The following is a 22,294-nucleotide window of genomic DNA, read 5'->3' on the forward strand; positions in this document are numbered from 1 at the left end:
TGTGGGTGCACACATGCAAGCCCCATGAGCCTGGGGCCACTTGTGGTTTTAAAAGTACCAAGCGCAGGGACACACACCAATCCCTGGGTTGAGCCCCTAGAGAGTTGTTGTAGGTATGCACCAGGGTGGCTGTGGTTTTTGGAGGTGCATACAGAAACAGAGACTGTGTTCTGGAGGGTTTAGTGAAGAAAATAGACGGCAATTTCTCTGCTCTGGGACAGGGGTCTGGGTGCAGCGGTTTTTGCTTTGACCCTCAGAAGAGGCAAGAAAAGCCACCAGAGAACAAAATCTAAAAAAACCGGTTCTATAGAGACCAGCCCCCTAACAGAGGGCAGGGCAACTCTGCCCAAGCAGAAACAGTGTGGCAGTCCCCTCCCCTAGAAGACACACTGGAAGAATAAGAGGACAATAACCCTAGGGTCCCCATAAAACTGTGAAATCCCAACATCAGGGGAAAATAGTATATTGAGTTACAGTCATTGTCTCAGGGCTTGTTTATTTTTCAGATACAGCTCTCTTTTTCTTTTTTCCCTTATGTTTCTTCTATGTTTTTTCTTTTTACCTTTTTCTCATTTCAACTATGTGTTTAATATATATTTCATAATAGCTTTTTTAAACTTGTACTTTTTCATACTTTTAAAATAGATATATGCTTCAATATAGTCCTTTTTTCTCTATTCAATATTACCTTTATATACATACAAGTTTTACTTTCCTTATCATTTTAAAAAATTTTTATTTTTTTTCTAATTAAAAATAATTTTATAAATATTATTCTTGTGTTTCATTTTGGCTTTATCTTTTCAGTGGTGGACCAGTTTGGGTTTTCCTAGGGTTCAACTTGCTTGGGCTATGGTTGATATTTTGGACTCAGTACATTCCCTCAACCATCCCTCAACAGAATGACTAGGAGGAGGAACTCCCAACAAAGAAAAGAACCAGAGACAATGGCCTCTGCCACAGACCTAATGGACATGGAGATAAGCAAGATGTTACAGACAGACTTCAGGGTAGCAATTATGAAGTCAATAGCTAGGCTTGAAAAAACCATCAGTGACAATATAGAATCTCTGAGGACAGAAATGAGATCTAATCAGGCTAAAATTAAAAATGCTATGAATGAGATTGGTCAACTCATCTAGGTACTCATCAGTACTTTAGATAGTACTTTAGATACTCATCAGTATCTAAACTGGATACCTTAACAGCCAGGATAAATGAGGCAGTAGAATGAATCAGTGATCTAGAAGATAAACTGATAGAAAGGAAGGAAGCTGAATATGATAGGGATGGGATAAACAGCTAGAAGCCCATGAGATCAGACTGAGAGAGATCAATGATGCCATGATCATTGCCATGATCCAACATCACAATTACTAGGATCCCTGAGGGCGTGGAGACAAAGAGAGTACTAGAAGGAATATTTGAACAAATCACAGCTGAGAACTTCTCTAGTCTGGGGAAAGAAACAAGCGTTCATGTCCTAGAGGCAGACAGGACCCCTCCTAAGATTAGTAAGAACAGACTAACATCCTGGCATGAAATAGTAAAACTTGTAAATCTTAGAATCAAAGAAGCCATCCTGAGAGCATCTATGGGGAAGATATTTCTTAAATATGTAGGGAGGAACATCAGAATATGTCAGGCCTATCCATAGAGACCTGGCAAGCCAGAAAGGGCTGGCAAGACATATTCAGGGTATTAAATGAGACAAACATGCAGTCAAGGATACTTTATCCAGCAAGGCTGTCATTCAGAATGGATGGAGAGACAGAGTTTCTAGGACCAGCAGAAATTGAAAGAACATGCGCCAGCCAAGTCAGGCCTGTAAGAATTTTTTTTTTTTTTTAGGATTTTATTTATTTATTTGACAGAGATCACAAGTAGGCAGAGAGGCAGGCAGAGAGAGAGGAGGAAGCAGGCTCCCTACTGAGCAGAGAGCCCAATGCAGGGCTCGATCCCAGGACCCTGGGATCATGACATGAGCCGAAGGCAGAGGTTTTAACCCACTGAGCCACCCAGGTGCCCCAGGCCTGCAAAAATTTTTTAGGGGAATTCTATAAAGAGGAAAGATGCCAGGAGTAACATGGTCCAGAAATTTACAGAGATAATCTATAGAACAGGGAATTCACAGGCAATAAATATGATGGCACTAAATTCATATCTTTCAAGAGTTACCCTCAATGTAAACAGCCTAAATTCTCCCATGAAATGGCACAGGATTGCAGATTGATAAAAAGATAGGACCCATCCTTTTGCTGTCTACAAGAGACTCATTTTGAACCTGAAGACACCTCCAGATTGAAAGCAAGGGGATGGAGAACCATTTATCATGCTAACAGACCTCAAAAGAAAGTTGGGGTAGCAATTCTCATCTCAGACAAATTAGATTTTAAACCAAAGACTGTAGTAAGAGATGTAGAGGAACACTATATCATATTTAAAGGATCTATCCAACAAGAAAATCTAACAATTGTAAATATCTATGCCCCCAACATGGCAGCAACTACATAAGCCAACTGCTAACCAAAATTAAGAATCATATTGATAATGACACATTAATAGCAGGAGACCTCAACACTCCACTCTCAGTAATGGCCAGATCAACTAAGCAGAAGAACAACAAAGAAACAAGAGCTTTGAATGGCACATTGGACCAGATGGGCTTCATAGCTATATACAGAACATTCCACTCTAAAAAAACAGAATACTCATTCTTCTCACGTGCACAAGTAACTTTCTCCAGAACAGACCAAAAACTGGGTCTCAACCGATACCAAAAAAGATTAAGATTATTTCCTGCATGTCATCAGACAACAATGTTTTGAAACTGGAACACAATCACAAGAAAAAATTTGGAAGGAACTGAAACACTTGGAAGTTAAAGACCATCCTGCTAAAGAATGATTGGGTCAACAAGAAAATTAAAGAACTTAAACAGTTCATGGAAATCAAGAAGAATGAAAACGCATCAGTCCAAAACCTATGGGATACTGCAAAGAAAATATATAACCATCCAAGCCTCTTTCAAAATAGTAGAAAAATCCCAATGCGCAAGCTAACCTTACACCTAAAGGTGCTGGAGAAACAGCAGGAAATAAAACCTAAACCAAGCAGGAGAAGAGAAATAATAAAGATTAGAGATCAGTGAAATAGAAGCCAGAAAAACAGTAGAGCAGATCTACAAAACTAGAAGCTGGTTCTCTGAAAGAATTAATAAAATCAACAAGTCTTTGGCTGGACTTATCCAAAAGAAAGGATAAAGGAGCCAAATTAATAAAATCATGAATGAAAAGGGAGAGATCAAGACTAACATCAAAGAAATAGAAACAATCATTATAAATTATTAACAGCAACTATATGCCAATAAATTAAGCAACCTGGAAGAAGTGGATGCCTTCCTAGAAACTTATAAACTACTGAGACTGGAACTGGAAGAAACAGACAATCTGAACAGACCAATAACCTGTAACAAAATTGAAGCAATAATCAAAAACCTCCCAAAAAACAAAAGTCCAAGGCCAGATGGCTTCCCAGGAGAATTCATTTAAAGAAGAAATCATACCTATTCTTCTGAAGCTATTTCAAAGAATAGAAACAGAAGGAAAACCTCCAAACTCTTTCTATGAGAACAGGATTACCTTGATCCAAAAACCAGGCAAAGATCCCATCAAAAAGGACAATCATAGACCAATATCCCTGATGAACATGGATGCCAAAATACTCAACAAGATGTTAGCCAATAGGATATAACAGTACATTAAAAGGATTATCCATCAGGACCAGGTATGGAATCCCAGGGTATAATTCCTGGGATACAAGTGTGGTTCAACTTTTGTAAATCAATCAATGTGATAGAACACAGTAATAAAAGAAAAGAACCATATGATCCTCTCAATTAATGCAGAAAAAGCATTTGACAAAACAGAGCATCCTTTTCTGATCAAAAATCTTCAGAGTATAAGGGATAGAGGGAACATTCCTCAATATAAAAACTATCTATGAAGAACCCACAGTGAATATCATCTTAAGATCAGGGGCACAACATGGATGCCTACTCTCACCACTATTGCTCAACATAGTATTAGAAGTCCTGGTCTCAGTAATCAGACAACAAAAAGAAATAAAATGCATTCAAACTGGCAAAGAAGACTCTCTACAGAGATGACACAATACTTTATGTGGAAAACCCAAAAGGCTCCATCCCCAAAATACTAGAACTCATACAGCAATTTAGCAAAGTAGCAGGATAGAAAAATCAATGCAAATAAATCAGTTGCTTTTCTATACACTAACAATATAACTATGGAAAGGGACATTAAGGAATCAACTCCAATTATAATAGCACCCAAACCTATAAGATACCTAGGAATAAACCAAACCAAAAAGGTAAAGGATCTATACTCTAGAAACTATAGAACATTTATGAAAGAAATTGAAGAAGATACAAAAAGATGGAAAAATATTCCATTCTCATGAATTGGAAGAATAAACATTGTAAAAAAGTCTATGCTACCTACAATTTCAATGCCATCCCTATCAAAATACCATTGACATTTTTCACAGAGCTGGAACAAACAATCCTAAAATTTGTAGGGAACCAGAAAAGACTCCAAAGTACCAAGGGAATGTTGAAAAGAAAACCAAAACTGGAGCATCACAATCCCTGACTTCAAGCTTATTACAAAGCTGTGATAATCAAAATAGCATGGTATTAGCACAAAAACAGACACATAGATCAACGGAGCAGAATAGAGAGCCAGGAAAGGACCCTCAACTCTATGGTCAACTAACTTTTGACAAATCAGGAAAGAATATCCAATGGAAAAAAAGACAGTCTCTTCAATAAATGGTGCTGGGGAAATTGGACAGCTACATTCAAAAGAATGAAGTTGTAGCATTCTCTTACATCATACACAAACTCTAAATGAATGAAAGACCTTAATGTGAGACAGGAATCCAACAACATCCTAGAGGAAAACATAGACAGTAACCACTTTAACACAAGCCACAGCAACTTCTTTCAAGACCCATCTCCAAAGGCAAGGAAAAGAAAAGCAAAAATGAATTATTTGGACTTCACAAAGATACAGAGCACAGCAAAGGAAACAATCACCTTTGCACAGCAAAGGAAACAATCACCAAAAGTAAGAGGCAACCCACAGAATGGGAGAAGATATTTGCAAATGACATTACAGATAAAAGACTGGTATCCAATATTTATAAAGAACTTCTCAAACTCAACACCCAAAAAACAATCCTGTCAGAAAATGGGAAGAAGACATGAACAGACACTTTTCCAAAGAAGACATAAAAATGGCCAACAGACACATGAAAAAATATTCACCATTAGCTATCAGGGAAATTTAAATTAAAACCACACTGAGATATCACCTTACACCAGTTAGAATGGCCAAAATTAGCAAGACAGGAAATAACATGTGTTGGAGAGGATGTGGAGAAAGTATGAATACCCAACTTTTGTAGCAATATGGACGGGACTGAAAGATATTATGCTGAGTGAAATAAGTCAAGCAGAGAGAGTCAATTATCATATGGTTTCACTTATTTGTGGAGTATAACAAATAGCATGGAAGACATGGGGAGTTAGGAGAAGGGAGTTGTGGGAAGTTGGAAGGGGAGGTGAACCATGAGAGACTATGGACTCTGAAAAACAATCTGAGGGGTCTGAATTGATGGTTGGGTGGGAGGGTGGGGTACCAGGTGGTGGGTATTATAGAGGGCACGGATTGCATGGAGCACTGGGTGTGGTGAAAAAATAATGAATACTGTTACACTGAAAATAAATAAATAAATAAAAAGGGTGAAAAAACTCCAAAAAAAAAAAAAAAAAACACCTCTCAACAAAGTGGGTTTAGAGGGAACATAGCTCAACATCAAGAAGGCCATTTATTAAAAACTCAGAGCTAACATAATCAACAGTGAAAAATGGACAGCTTTTCCTTTAAGATCAAGAACAAGACAAGGAAGTTCATTCTCACTACTTTTATACAACATAGGACTGGCAGTTCTAGCTGCATCAGTCAGAGAACAAAAAAAATAAAAGGCATCCAAATTGGTAAGGAAGTCTTGAACTTCCATTATGTGCAGATAACCTAACACTATATATAGCAAACCCTAAAGACTCCACCAAAAAACTATTAGAACTGATAAATGAATTCAGTAAAGTCAGAGGATACAAAATTAATATACAGAAATTTGTATATCACAGATCTATATATCCCTTACACTAATAATGAGGTAGCAGAAAGAGAAATTAAGAAAATAATCCCATTTATGATCCCACCCAAAGTAATAAAATACTTAGAAATAAACTTAACCAAGGAGGTGAAAGACCTGTACTCTGAAAGGTATAAATTAAAACTACATTAAAAGCCAAAGATGTACTATATATTGGCTAATTGAACATAATAAAAAAAATTAAAAAAGAAAAAAATTGAGGATGCAAACAAGTGGAAAGGTATTCCATGCTCATAGACTGAAAGAATTAATATTATTAAAATGTCAATACTAACCAAAGCAACCTAAAGTTTCAATGAAATCCCTACCAAAATACCAATAACATTTTCCACAAAACTAGGACAAATAATCCTAAAATTTGTATGGAACCACAAGAGACTCCAGATAGCAAAAGCAATCTTGAGAAAGAAGAACAAAGCTGGAGGTATCACAATCCTAGATTTCATGATATACTAAAAGCTGTAGTAATCAAGACAGTACAGTACTGGCACAAAAGCAGACATGTAGGTCAATGGAATAGAACAGAACTGAATAGAAAGCTTAGAAATAAACCCACTCTCATATGGTCAATTCATCTATGACAAAGGAAGCAAGAATATACAATGGGGAAAAGACAGTCTCTTGAATAATGGTGCTGGGAAAACTAGACAGCTACATGTAAAAGAATGAAACTGGACCATTTTCTCACACCATAAACAAAAATAAACTCAAAATGCATTAAAGGCCTAAATGTAAGATCTGAAACTGTAAAACTGCTAAAAGAAAATATAGGCAGTAATCTCTGTGACATCACTCTTAGGAACATTTGTCTAGATATGTCTCCTCTGGCAAGGGAAACAAAGTAAAAATAAACTATTGGGACAAACCAAAACAAAAACCTCTGTACAGCAAAGGAAACAATAAAACAAAAAGGCAACCTACTGAATGGGAGAAGATAATTGCAAATTTGTTTTGTCTGATAAGGGTTTAATACCCAAAATATATAAAGAACTTAAACAAATCAACACCAAGGAAACAAAGTAATCCTATTAAAAATGAGGAGGGCCCAGGATTAAGATGGTGGAGGAGAGGGGGACCCAAAGCTTGTCTCCTCCCTTGAACACAGCTAGATAAATATTAAATTATTCTGGACACCCAAGAAATCAATTGGAAGTCTCAGCAAACAAAGCTTCACTCTGTAAACAGTAAAAACAACTGGTGGAAGATAGGAACTGTGAAAAATTGATTCAGGGGAGAAAAGAACCATGGGTGCTGCACAGGGGAGGGAGCCCTGATAAGGGAGGTAGTAGCAGGAGAGAATGAGAGAGATAAAGAGTGAAGGAAAAAAAAGAAAAGAAAAGACTGAAAACACACAGGAGACTGCACAAGAAAAGTGTTCCCAAAAACCAGTGAATGGGAAAAAGGAGAGGGCTTCAATACCACCAGTTTTTAAAAACAGCACAGTATGGAGTCTGAAGCTTGGGAGGTCAGCGCCATAGCCAGGGTTGTGCCTGGTGGTCCTCCTAAGGGAAAGCAGGGTGGAGCCCCAGCCTGGTCTGAGGATCCTCTGAGTTGCACAAGGAGAAGTGATTCCCCTGGTTAGAGTATATTTGGTAGAGTTGATATGGCCTCTGCATGGGCAACGTCTCCTGTGGGCACCACTGAGCTGCGGGATTCAACAGTAAAGGAACAAGACACCAGTTGAGGGTAGCAAAACCTGGCTATGTGTTAAAATTTACCAGACTGTTTTCTGGGACAAGCCAGTACTGGAGGGAGGCCCTCCCTGTGAGGATCAGTACAGTCCTTGTGGAGGGGGTTTCTGAAGTGTGGTGTTTTGAAACAGAGCAGTCCCTGAGATAAAACACAGGAGTACTGTACCACTTGGCAGGCGGACAGCTCAGTCAAGGACAGGGTGAAGGCAGGGATCTGACATAGGAAGGGTGACTCTTTGCACATCTCTGAGGGCTTCCTGAAGAGTTGTGGGCAGAATTTCCTGCTGGAGAGACAAGAAAGCTGGGCGAAGCCATTTATCTATCTATCATCCATCTATCTATCTATCTATCTATCTATCTATCTATAACTGTGATGATTTCATTCCAATATGAAGAGGGTGGAGTTTGCTCTCCAACTGACATTTTAAGGGTGGAAATTTGTTATTGTTTTTTTTTAAAGTCATTATTACTCACTTATTGAAGACTTCTTCCATGGTAGTGATTGAAGCACCAAAGTTGGCAATGCCCAGCTCTTTTTGGTTTTTTTCCAGGTCATTAATCAGAGCTTCAAACCTGAAAGGAGAGGAAGAAGAGAAGAAGGAACTAGCACTAGTTTAGATACATTTTCTTTTCTGCTGTTGTTCATTTTATATTCTATTAAATTGAATTTTTAAAATATATGAACACTTTCAGTTAATACTTAATTTTATTTCCAAATGTATTCCTCCCTATTATTCTCTTAAAAGTTTTTATTGTGAAAAATATAAGAAACATTACATATATTATTTCATCAATTCAAGCAGCATTAAGCATATTCACAACCATCACCACCATTCATTTCCAAAACTATCTATCCTAAGATCCTAAACTAAAATTCTGTACCCATTAAACAGTAATTTTCTATTCCTTCCTTAAGCTTCACTTTTACTTTGAGGGTTTTTTTTAGTTTTTTTTTTCTTTTTTTAATTTGAGTTTTCCTACTGTAAGTGCATCCTATAAAAAGGAATCCTTTTGTGTCTGACTTATTTCACTTAGCATAATTCTTTCTAATTCAAATCTCTTGTAGAATGTATAAGAATTCATTTCTTTTTAGGCTGAATAATAATCATTGTATGGATAATACAACATGTGGTTTATCCATTTATTTGTGGGACATTTGAGTATTTTTTATCATTTGGATTTTATGAATAATGCTGTTATGAGCAATGGTGTGCAAACACCTGTTCAAGTTCTTACTTTCAATTTTTGTTGGTATATACCTAGCAGTGGAATTGGTGAATCATGTGGTAAGTCTATGTTTAACCTTTTTTTTTTTAAAAAGATTTATTTATTTATTTGAGAGAGAGAAAGGGAAATGAGCAGGGGGGTAGGAGGGAGAAGGAGAGGGAGAGAAGCAGGGATTACCTGCTAAGCTGGGAGTACACAGGGCTCACCCCAGGACCCTGTAATCATTACCTGAGCTGAAATCAAGAGTCAGCCACTTGTTCTATTCACCAATCTAATATATATCTATAGATAGATAGATAGATATAGATACACATATACATATATATATTTTTTCTTTTTTTCCTACTTTCTTCTCCCCCTGGTTTTGGGTCTCTTCTGATTTGGTTAGTATATATTTTTATGGAGTCATTGCTACCTTTTTAGTATCTTGTTCCCTCATTCATCTGTTCCTATCTGGATAAAATGATGAGGCAGAAAACCTCACCACAAAAAAAGAACAAGAGGCAGTACCAATGGCTAGGGACCTAATCAATACAGACATTAGTAATATGTCAGAACTAGAGTTCAGAATGATGATTATCAAGGTTCTAGCTGGGCTTGAAAAAAGTATGGAAGATATTAGAGAATCCCTTTCAGGAGAAATAAAATCCCTTTCTAGAGAAATAAAAGAACTAAAGTCTAACCAAATTGAAATTTTAAAAAAAGCTATTAATGAGGTGCAATAAAAAATGGAGTCTCCTACTTCTCTTACTCAAAAATGAGGCAGAAGAGAGAATCAGTGATATAGAAGACCAAATGATGGAGAATAAAGAGACTGAGCAAAAGAGAGACAAACAACTTCTGGACTATGAAGGGAGAATTCAAGAGATAAATGATACCATAAGATGAAACAGTATTAGAATAATTGGGATCCCAGAAGAAGAAGAAGAGAGGGGCAGAAGGAATATTGGAGCAAATTACAGCAGAGAATTTCCGTAATTTAGCAAAAGGAACAAACATCAACATCCAGGAGGCACAGAGAACGCCCCTCAAAATCAATAAAAATAGGTCCACACCTTGTCATCTAATAGTAAAACTTACAGGTCTCAGTGACAAAGAGAAAAATCCTGAAAACAGCTCAGGACAAGAGGTCTATAACATACAACTGTAGAAATATTAGATTGGAAGCGGACCTATCTACAGAGACCTAGCAGGCCAGAAAAGGACAAGATAGATACAAGGCTATTCTTGTATCCTAGCTGGATACAAGGATATTTTTGTATCCTAGATGGATCCCAGCTAGGCTATCACTGAAAACAGAAGGAGAGATAAAAAAACTTCCAGGACAAACAAAAATTAAAAGAATTTGCAAACATCAAACCAGCCCTACAGGAAATATTGAAAGGGGTCCTCTAAGCAAAGAGAGACCCTAAAAGTAGTAGATCAGAAAGGAACAGGGACAATATACAGTAAGTCACCTTAGAGGCAATTCAATGGCACTAAATTCATATCTTTAAATAGTTACCCTGAGTGTAAATGGGCTAAATGTCTCAATCAAAAGACACAAGGTATCAGAATGGATAAAAAAATAAAACCCATCACTATGCAGTCTATAAGAAACTCATTTTAGACCCAAAGACACCTCCAGATTTAAAGTGAGGGGGTGGAAAACAATTGGCCATGCTAATGGACATCAAAGGAAAGCTGAGGTGGCAATCCTTATATCAGATAAATTGGACCTTAAGCCAAAAACTATAATAAGAGATGGGGAAGGACACTATATCATACTCAAAGGGTCTGTCCAACAAGAAGATCTAACCATTTTAAATATCTATGTCCTGAACATGGGAGCAGCCAACTATATAAACCAATTAATAACAAAATCAAAGAAACACATTGACAATAATACAATAATAGTAGGGGACTTTAAAACCCCTATCACTGAAATGGGAAGATCATCCAAGCAAAAGATCAACAAGGAATAAAGGCCTTAAAAGACACACTGGACCAGACGGACATCACAGATATATTCAGAGCATTCTAACCCAAAGCAACAGAATACACAGTCTTCTCTAGTGCATGTGGACCATTCTCCAGAATAGATCACGTCCTGGGTCACAGATCAGGTCTCAACTGGTATCAAAAGTTTGGGATCATTCCCTGCATATTTTGAGCATTTTCAATGCTCTGAAACTAGAACTCAATCACAAGAGGAAAGTTGGAAAGAACTCAAATACATGGAGGCTAAAGAGCATCCTACTAAAGAATGAATGGGCCAGGCCGCCTGGGTGGTTCAGTGGGTTAAAGCCTCTGTTTTCAGCTCAGGTCATGATCCCAGGGTCCTGGGATCGAGCCCCGCATTGGGCTCTCCACTTAGCGGGGAGCTTGCTTCCTTCTCTCTCTGCCTGCCTCTCTGCCTAGTTGTGATTTCTCTCTGTCAAATAAATAAAATATTAAAAAAAAAAAAAGAATGAATGGGCCAACCAGGAAATTAAAGAAGAATTGAAAAAATTCCTGGAAGCAAATGAAAATGAAAACACAACTGTTCAAAATATGTGGGACACAGCAAAGGTTGTCCTGAGTGGAAAATATAGAGAGATACAGCCTTTTTCAAGAAATAAGAAAGGTCTAAAGTACACAACCTAACCCTACACCTAAAGGAGCTGGAGGAAGAACACAAAGAAAGCCCAAATTCAGCAGGAGAAGAGAAATAATAAAGATCAGAGCAGAAAGCAATGAAATAGAAACCAAAAAAACAGTAGAACAATCAATGAAAGGAGGATCTGATTCTTTGAAAGAATTAATAAGACTGATAAACCCCTGGACAGACTTATCAAAAAGAAAAGAGAAGGACCCAAATAAATAAAATTATGAATGAAAGAAAAGAGATCACAACAAACACCAAAGAAATATAAACAATTATAAGAACAATTTTGAGCAACTATACACCAGCAAATTTGACAATCTGGGAAGAAATGGATGCATTCCTAGAGACATATAAAGTACCAGAACTGAACCAGGAAGAAACATAAAACCTGAAAAGACCCATAACCAGTCAGGAGATTGAAGCAGTCATCAAAAATCTTCCAACAAACAAGAGCCCAAGGCCAGATGGCTTCCCAGGGGTATTCTACCAAACATTTAAAGAAGAATTAATACACTCTCCTGGAACTCTTCCAAAAAATAGAAATGGAAGGAAAAACTCCAAACTTTTTATGAGGTCAGCATTACCTGCATCCCAAAGCCAGACAAAGACTCCATCAAAAAGGAGAATTACAGACCAATATTCCTGATGAAGGAATTGGATTCAAAAATTCTCACCAAAATACTAGCTAATAGGATCCAAAAAGTCATTAAAAGTATTATTCACAACAAGCAAGTGGGATTTATTCTGGGGCTGCAAGGTTGGTTCAACATCTGCAAATCAATCAACGTGATACATTAATAAAAGAAAGAACAAGAACCATATGTTACTCTCAGTAGATGCTGAAAAAGCATTTGACAAAGCACAGCATCACTTCCTGATCAAAACTCTTCACAGTGTAGGCACAGAGGGTAGATTCCTCAATATCATCAAAGCCATCTATGAAAAACCCACAGCGAATATCATTCTCAATGGGGAAAAACTGAGAGCTTTTCCCCTAAGGTCAGGAACATGACAGGGCTGTCTACTGTCACCACTGCTATTCAACATAGTACTCAAAGTCCTAGCCTCAGCAATCAGACAGCAAAAAGAAATAAAAGGCATCTGAATTGGCAAAGAAGAAGTCAAACTCTCACTCTTTGCTGCTGATATGATACTTTATGTAGAAAGCCCAAAAGACTCCATCCAAAAATGCTAGAACTCATACAGGAATTCAGTAAAGTGTCAGGATATAAAATCAATGCACAGAAATCAGTTGCATTTCTATACCAACAGAAGAAAGAGAAGAACAAGTATTGTGAAAATATCTCTGTTACCTAAAGCAATCTATACATTTAATGCAATCCCTATCAAAATACCATCAATTTTTTTCAAAGAAATAGAACAAATAATTCTAAAATTTATATGGAATCAGAAAAGACCCCCCCATAGCCAGAGGAATGTTGAAAAGGAAAGCCAAAGTTGGTGGTATCATAATTCCAGACTTCAAGCTCTATTAAAAAGCTGTCATCATCAAGACAGTATGGTATTGGCACCAAAACAGACACATAGATCAATGGAACAGAATAGACTAGACAGTCCAGAAATGGACCATTAACTTAAGTCCGCTAACCTTTGACAAAGCAGGAAAGAATGCCCAATGGAAAAAAGACAGCCTCTTCAACAAATGGTGTTGGGAAAACTGGACAGCCACATGCAGAAAAATGAAACTAGACAATTTCCTTATACCACACACAAAAATAGACTCTAAATGGATGAAAGACCTCATTGTAAGAAAGGGATACATCCAAATCCTTGAGGAGAACACAGACAGCAACCTCTTCAACCTCAGCTGCAGCATCTCCTTCCTAGAAACATCACCCAAGGCAAGGGAAGCAGGGCAAAAATCAACTATTGGGACTTCATCAAGATCAAAAAAGCTTTTGCACAGCCAAAGAAACAATCAACAAAACCAAAAGACAACTGACAGAATGGGAGAAGATATTTGCAAATGACATATCAGATAAAGGGCTAGTATCCAAAATCTATAAAGAACTTATCAAACTCAACACCCAAAGAACAAATAATCCAATCAAGAAACAGGCAGAGGACATGAACAGACATTTCTGCAAAGAAGACATCCAAATGGCCAACAGACACATGAAAAAGTGCTCCATATCACTCGGCATCAGGGAAATACAAATCAAAACCACAATGAGATACCACCTCACATCAGTCAGAATGGCTAAAATGAACAAGTCAGGAAATGACAGATGCTGGCGAGGACGGAGAGAAAGGGGAACCCTGCTACACTGTTGGTGGGAATGCAAGCTGGTGCAACCACTCCGGAAAACAGCATGGAGGTTCCTCAAATAGTTGAAAATAGAGCTACCCTATGACCCAGGAATTGCACTACTGGGTATTTACCCTAAAGATACAAATGTAGTGATCTGAAGGGGCACGTGCAGCCAAATGTTTATAGCAGCAATGTCCACAATAGCCAAACTATGGAAAGAACTTAGATGTCCATCAATAGAAGAATGGATAAAGAAGATGTGCTATACACACACACACACACACACACACACACAATGGAATACTATGCAGCCATCAAAAGAAATGAAATCTTGCCATTTGCGACAATGTGGATGGAACTAGAGGGGGTTATGCTTAGTGAAATAAGTCAATTAGAGAACAACAACTTTCATATGAGCTCCCTGATGTGAGGAAGTTGAGAGGCAATGTGGAGGTTTTGGGGGGGTAAGAAAAGAATAATTGAAACAGGATGGGATTGGGAGGGAGACAAACCATCAGAGACTCTTAATCTCACAAAACAAACTGAGGTTTGCGGGTGTAGGTGGATAGGGAGAAGGTGGTTGGGTTATGGACACCAAGGAAGGTATGTATTATGGTGAGTGCTGTGAAGTGTGTAAACCTGGCGATTCACAGACCTGTACCCCTGGGGCTAATTATACATTATATGTTAATAAAAATTTTTAAAAAATAATACTTAGATAACTTGACTTTAAAACAAAGACCATAACAAGAGACAAAGAAGCACACTATATAATCATAAAGGGGACAATCCCCAAAGAAGACATAATAATTTTAAATATTTATGTATCCAACATGGGAGCACAGAAATATATAAACTATTAATAATAAATATAAAGGAACTAATTAAAAATAATACATTAACAGTAGGGGACTTTAACACCCCAATTACATCAATTGACATATTATCTAAACAGAAAATAAACAAGGAAACAAGGGCTTTGAATGACCCAGACAGACTTAACAGATATATTCAGAACATTCTATCATAAAACAGAATACACATTCAAGTGCACAAGAAACATTCTCCAGAATAGGTCACATATTAGGTCACAAACAGGCCTCAACAAATACAAAAAGATAAAATCATACCATGCATATTTTCCACCACAACACTAAGAAACTAGAAGTCAAAGAAAAGAAAAAAATAATCTGGACAGGGCACAAATACATGGAGTTTAAACAACATGCTACTAAACAATGATGGGTCAACCATGAAATAAAATAAGAAATAAAAAGTACATGAAAATGAAAACATGATGGTCCAAAACCTTTGGGGTGCATCAAAAGCGGTCCTAGGTGGGAAGTATACAGCAATACTAGTTTACATCAAGAAACAAGAACAATCTCAAATAAACAACCTAAATTTACACCTATAGGAGTTAGAGAAAGAAAAAAACAAACCAAGCCTACAGACAGCATAGAAGGGAAATAATAAAGCTTAGAGAAGAAATAAATGATAGAGAAGCTAAAAACAACAGTTCAATGAAACCATTCCTTGTTTTATGAAAAAATTAGTAAAATCAATAAACCTCTCACCAGACTTAACAAAAAGAAAAAAGAAGGGACTCAAATAAATAGAATCACAAATGAGAGAGGAGAAATAACCAACACTATAGAAATACAATCTTTTTTTCATTAATCAATAAATTTTGTTCACTCTTCACATTTTTATTTATATTCCAATTAGTTATAATATTAGTTTAATGTGCAGGATTTAGTGATTTATCACTTACATAACAACACTCAGCATTCATCACAAGTGCACTCCTTAATACCCATCACTGATTTAACCCATTCTCCTGCCCACCTCTCCTCCAGTAACCCTCTGTTTGCTCTCTGTAGTAAGGAGTGTGTTTCTTGGTTTGCCCCTCTTTTGTTTCCCCCACCATGTTCATCTATTTGGTATCTTAAAATTCACAAGTGAGTGAAATGATATGGTATTTTTCTTTCTCTGACTTATTTTGCTTAGCATAATAACCTCTAGTTCCATCCACCTCATTGGGTTTCATCCTTTTTATGGCTAAGCAGTATTCCATTATGCACAAACACATACACACACACACACACACACACACACACCTCTTCACCTCTTCTTTATCCATTCATCAGTCAATGGACACCTGGCCTCTTTTCATATTTTGACTATTGTGGACATTGCTGCTATAAACATTGGGGAGCAGGTACCCCTTTGAATCACTAGGTTTCTATCCTTTGGATAAATACCGAATGTATAATAGCTGGGGCATAGGGTTTTTTCATGAGCATTTTTTTTTTCATGTGTCTGTTAACAATCTGGATGTCTTCTATGGAGAAATGTTTGTTCATGTCTTCTGCCCATTTCTTGACTGGATTATTTGGTTTTTTGGATGCTGAGTTTGTTATTTATAGAGCTTGGACACAAGCCCTTTATGTAATATTTCACTTGTGAATATCTTCTCCCATTCCATAGGTTGCCTTTTAGTTTTGTTGACTGTTTCCTTTGCTTTGTAGAAGGTTTTTATCTTGATGAGGTCCCAATAGTTCATTTTTGCTTTTGTTTCCCTTTCCTTCACAGATGTGTCATACAAGAAGTTACTGAAGTAGCTGCCTGTGTTCTCCTCTAGGATTTTGATTTCCATTTTGAATAAAAAACAAATTTTTATTTGTTTCTGGTGTAAGAAAGTGGTCCAGTTTAATTCTTCTGCATGTGGCTGTCCAATTTTTCCAACACCATTTGTTGAAGAGACTGTCTTTTTTCCATTGGGTTTTCTTTACTTTTTGTCAAAGATTAGTTGACCAGAGAGTTGAGGGTCTGAGTTCTCTGTTTCATTGAACTATGTGTCTGTTTTGTGTCAGTACCATACTGTCTCGATGATTGGTGTTCTGTAATACAGCTTGTATTAGAAAGTCTAGAATTGTGATGCCTCCAGCTTTGGTTTTTTTTTTTTTTCAACATTCCTTTCTCACTCCTTCTATTCTGAATGACAGTCTTGCTAGCTAAAGTATTCTTGGGTGCATATTTCCCCCCATTTAGTACATTGACAATATCATACCAGTCCTTTCTGGCCTGCCAGGACTCTGTGGACAGGTCTGCTGCCAGCCTTATGTGTCTACCATTATACATTAAGGAGCTCTTGTCCAAACTGCTTTCAGGATTTTCTTTTTATCTTGGTAATTTGCAACTTTCAATATAGTATGTCGAAGTGTTGATGTATGTTTTGTTGATTTTAAGGGGAGTTCTTTGTGCCTCTTGGAGTTGAATGCCTGTTTCCTTCCCCAGATTAGGAACATTCTCAGCTATAATGTGGGTAAATAAACCTTCAGCCCCCTTTCCTACTCTTCATCTATAATATTCATATTCACTTCATGGAATTGCCAAGTTCTTTAAATCTACCTTCATGATCTAATAGTTTTCTTTTCCTCTTCTTTTCAGCTTCCTTATTTCCCATAATTTTGTCTTATAGATCACTGATTCACTCTTCTAATTTGTTCATCTTGTTTTTATGGTCTCCACTTGGAACTGCGTCTGGTAATAGCATTTTTAATTTTGGCCTGACTAGATATTAGTTTTTTTATCTCGATAGTAAGTGATTCCCCAGTGTCTTCTATGCTTTTTTCAACTCAGTTAGTATCTTCATAATCACATTAAATTCTAGTTCAGACATCTTATTTATATCTATATTGATTATATCCCTGGCTGTACTACTTCCTGTTCTTACTTTTATTATTTATTTTTTAAAGATTATTTATTTGTCAGAGAGAGAGGGGTGGGGAGAATACAAGCAGGTAAAGCAGTAGGCAGAGGCAGAGAGAGGCGCAGGCTCCCTGCTGAGCAAGGAGCCCAATGCAAGGATCCCAGGAGCCTGGGATAACGACCTGAGCCGAAGGCATCAACTTAACCAACTGAGCCACCCAGGGATCCCCTGTTCTTACTTTTAGGGCAAATTTTTCCATCTTGTCATTCTGTCTAGAAAAGAATAAAGAGAAAGAAGAAAAAAAAAACTGGATACTGAATGTGTTTTGGTCTGTTTGTTACAATAAACTAGATCCCAAAAGAAGAAAGAAAGAAAAATGGTGAATATGGAGCTGAAAATTCACACCCTCCACCCCTAACTCTTCAGTGAGCCTTCATGGAAATGCAATCACTCTTGTCTCCCCGGTTTCCATCAGAACTCTCTGTTCACCTGGCCTGTGACTGAGGGTTTTTATCTCAGGCATGCAAGTTTCAAAACTCTAAACTTTAAGGACTCCCCCGTGTGGACCTACATTCTTCATTCTCTTCATCCTGGGGAGGGTCTTGCCATGCTTCTGCCTTTTGCCGGACCCACCACAGGAAAGCAGTCACAGAAATGCACAGCAGTTTGCAGTTTACGGCAACACAGAGCAGAAAGCTGGCACCTAGACTCACTGTTCTCAGCTGGCTTCCATGCTCTTATGCCTGGTAACTCTGTGGCACCCAGGCACCATCTGTTCCTCTTGTAACCCCAGGGAACCTCAGACCACATTGTCACACCTGGGATTCCACCCTGCTTCACCACCTGAGCTCCTTTAAGCCAGGCACATCCCTTACCGTAGCAAACTTCTAAAAGCTCCAATTCTGCACTCTGCTGCTTGTAAAACTTTGAAGTAGCCTCATTAGGCAGGCTTTTTGCCCTGCACCATATTCTCAGCTACATCACACTGGATTCAAGTCTCTGCAACTTCTACCTTCCAAAGGATGTTTGCTTTTCTACTTGTAGATTTGCAACATTTGTTTTCTCAAATCTCTAATTGGTTTCTCAGGTGTCCAGAATTATGTAACTATCGAGTTGTATTTGAAAGATGGGACAAACTTAGGGTCCCACTACTCCCCTGCCATCTTAACTCCTCTCACCACATCTTTATCCATTCATGTCAGTGGATATTGGGATATATCCATAATTTGGCTATTGTTGATAGTGCTGCTATAAACATGGAGGGGAGCATGTATCCCTTGGAGTTAATGTTTGGTATTCCTTGCATATGTGAAATTTAAAAGACAAAGAAACAAATGAATAATGAGCAAAGGAAAAAAAGAGAGAAAAGAAGGCAAATCAAGAAACGGACTCTTAACTATAGAAAGCAAACTGATGGCTACCAGAGGGGATATTGTAGAGTGATAGGTTAAATAGGTGATGGAGTTTAGGGAGTACAGTTGCTGTGATGAGCACTGGGTGTAAGTGTTGAATCAGTATATTATATACCTGAAACTAATACTACACTGTATGTTAACTAACTGGAATTTAAATAAACACTTAAAAAATCAAATAAGCTTTGTATGAACTTAAACTTATGAGGAAATCCTTTTGTTCAACGAGAGAAGTCTTAAGCTACAAAATTTTCAAATCTAGTCAGCAACAGACACCTGGCTTATTGGCAAAATATTACTCACTAAGTTTGCTAAACATAGAAAATTAAAAATGTTTTCTGGTCACCCAAATCATCCATACAAAACTTTGACTCTTTACCTCTGTGTATATTCTTTGGGTAAGATAACTGATAGTTCAGCTCCAGTAAAGTTTTCCACAGTAGCTTCTGGAATATGAGAGTGAATTATTTCTGAGATCTTTTCAACATCACAATGTGATTCCTTCTCCATGACTATGCGATATCCAGCACCTGAGAGAAATCATTTAAAAGACCATATGAAGCATTTTCATACTTTTTAATCTCCTTGTAATTCCAAACCTGGTTCTTCATGGTTCAAGTTACCTAGATCCACAAAGAAGACCCAAGGAAGGCTCACACCTAAAACTTTCAAGTGCTACTCCAAGAACCAAGATATTGTATAAACATCAACTCCCTCTATAATTTTCTTAGTGTATAATAATAACTTAGTATGTATGAAACTTAGTATGTATGAAAAAGTATATATGTATGTATGAAGACAGATGTATGAAGAAAGTCCCCTATAATCTGGCTACCTATTACTCTTGAAACTGATAAATATTTACTTATTATTATTGGTTGTTCAGTGTATATCAGGCATTAACTGGGCTCAAGGGATAGAGCAGCAAACAAAGCATATTAAAATTCTGCCTTCTTAAGAGCTACTTTCTAGTCAAAGGAGGCAGACAATAATAAAGTGGAGTAAGTTAAAATATATACTGTGTTAGAAAAAAATAAATCAGAAAAGGGATATACTAAGTGTTGAAAGAAACCTGAGAACAGGATTTTTGACTAGTGACTTTAAAGACATCAGGGAACTGTTAACTTAGTTTTTCCCCTATACAGAGAAATTGTTTCTGGAGTTAGAGAAAACCATGTATTTGTGGTTGAGTTCTAGCTTTAGAGCATTGTGGTCTGAAAATATGCAGGGAATGATCCCAATCTTTTGATACTGGTTGAGTCCTGATTTAGGACTGAGGATGTGATCTATTCTGGAGAATGTTCCATGTGCACTAGAGAAGAATGTGTATTCTGTTGCTTTGGGATGAAATATTCTGAATATATCTGTGATGTCCATCTGGTCCAGTGTGTCGTTTAAGGCCTTTATTTCCTTGCTGATCTTTTGCTTGGATGACCTGTCCATTTCAGTGAGGGGAGTGTTAAAGTCCCCTACTATTATTGTATTATTGTTGATGTGTTTCTTTGATTTTGTTATTAATTGGTTTATATAGTTGGCTGCTCCCACATTAGGGGCATAGATATTTAAAATTGTTAAATCTTCTTGTTGGACAGACCCTTTGAGTATGATATAGTGTCCTTCCTCATCTCTTATTATAGTCTTTGGCTTAAAATCTAATTGATCTGATATAAGGATTGCCACTCCTGCTTTCTTCTGATGTCCATTAGCATGGTAAATTCTTTTCCACCCCCTCACTTTAAATCTGGAGGTGTCTTCAGGCTTAAAATGAGTTTCTTGGAGGCAAGAGATAGATGGGTTTTGTTTTTTTATCCATTCTGATACCCTGTGTCTTTTGACAGGGGCATTTAGCCCATTCACATTCAGGGTAACTATTGAGAGATATGAATTTAGTGCCATTGTATTGCCTGTAAGGTGACTGTTACTGTATATGGTCTCTGTTCCTTTCTGATCTACCACTTGTAGGCTCTCTCTTTGCTTAGAGGACCCCTTTCAATATTTCCTGTAGAGCTGGTTTGGTATTTGCAAATTCTTTCAGTTGTTGTTTGTCCTGGAAGCTTTTAATCTCTCCTTCTATTTTCAATGATAGCCTAGCTGGATATAGTATTCTTGGCTGCATGTTTTTCTCGTTTAGTGCTCTGAAAATATCATGCCAGCTCTTTCTGGCCTGCCAGGTCTCTGTGGATAAGTCAGCTGCCAGTCTAATATTTTTACCATTGTATGTTACAGACTTCTTTTCCCGGGCTGCTTTCAGGATTTTCTCTTTGTCATTGAGACTTGTAAATTTTACTATTAGGTGACGGGGTGTGGGCCTATTCTTATTGATTTTGAGGGGCATTCTCTGAACCTCCTGAATTTTGATGCTCGTTCCCTTTGCCATATTGGGGAAATTCTCCCCAATAATTCTCTCCAGTATACCTTCTGCTCCCCTCTCACTTTCTTCTTCTTCTGGAATCCCAATTATTCTAATGTTGTTTCGTCTTATGGTGTCACTTATCTCTCGAATTCTCCCCTCGTGGTCCAGTAGCTGTTTGTCCCTCTTTTGCTCAGCTTCTTTATTCTCTGTCATTTGGTCTTCTATATCACTAATTCTTTCTTCTGCCTCATTTATCCTAGCAGTGAGAGCCTCCATTTTTTATTGCACCTCATTAATAGCTTTTCTGATTTCACCTTGGTTAGATTTTAGTTCTTTTATTTCTCCAGAAAGGGCTTTTATATCTCTCGAGAGGGTTTCTCTAATATCTTCCATGCCTTTTTCGAGCCTGGCTAGAACCTTGAGAATTGTCATTCTGAACTCTAGATCTGACATATTACCGATGTCTGTATTGATTAGGTCCCTAGCCTTTGGTACTGCCTCTTGTTCTTTTTTTTTGTGTTGAATTTTTACGTCTTGTCATTTTGTCCAGATAAGAGTAAATGAAGGGGCAAGTAAAATACTAAAAGGGTGGCAACAACCCCAGGAAAATATGCTTTAACCAAATTAGAAGAGATCCAAAATCGTGAGTGGGGAGAAAGGGGATAAAAAGAGGTTCAAAAAGGAAGAAAGAAAAAAAAAAAAAAACAAAAAGAAAAGAAAAAAAAAAGAAAAGAAAA

General features: G+C 37.4%; 1 protein-coding gene across 1 annotated transcript in view; it reads right to left on the reverse strand.

The window, feature by feature from the left end:
• Window positions 1-22,294, reverse strand: part of LOC132027305 (phospholipid-transporting ATPase ABCA3-like) — a 174,484-nt gene that overhangs the window by 84,499 nt on the left and 67,691 nt on the right. The window contains exons 15-16 of the mRNA XM_059416057.1: window positions 19,584-19,734; window positions 8,427-8,525 (exon numbers count right to left, since the gene is read on the reverse strand). Coding sequence (XP_059272040.1) covers window positions 8,427-8,525; window positions 19,584-19,734 — 250 coding nt within the window. The remainder of the gene's footprint in view (window positions 1-8,426; window positions 8,526-19,583; window positions 19,735-22,294) is intronic.

This window comes from Mustela nigripes, chromosome 11 (genome assembly GCF_022355385.1).
Source record: "Mustela nigripes isolate SB6536 chromosome 11, MUSNIG.SB6536, whole genome shotgun sequence".
Classification (NCBI taxonomy): Eukaryota; Metazoa; Chordata; class Mammalia; order Carnivora; family Mustelidae; genus Mustela; species Mustela nigripes.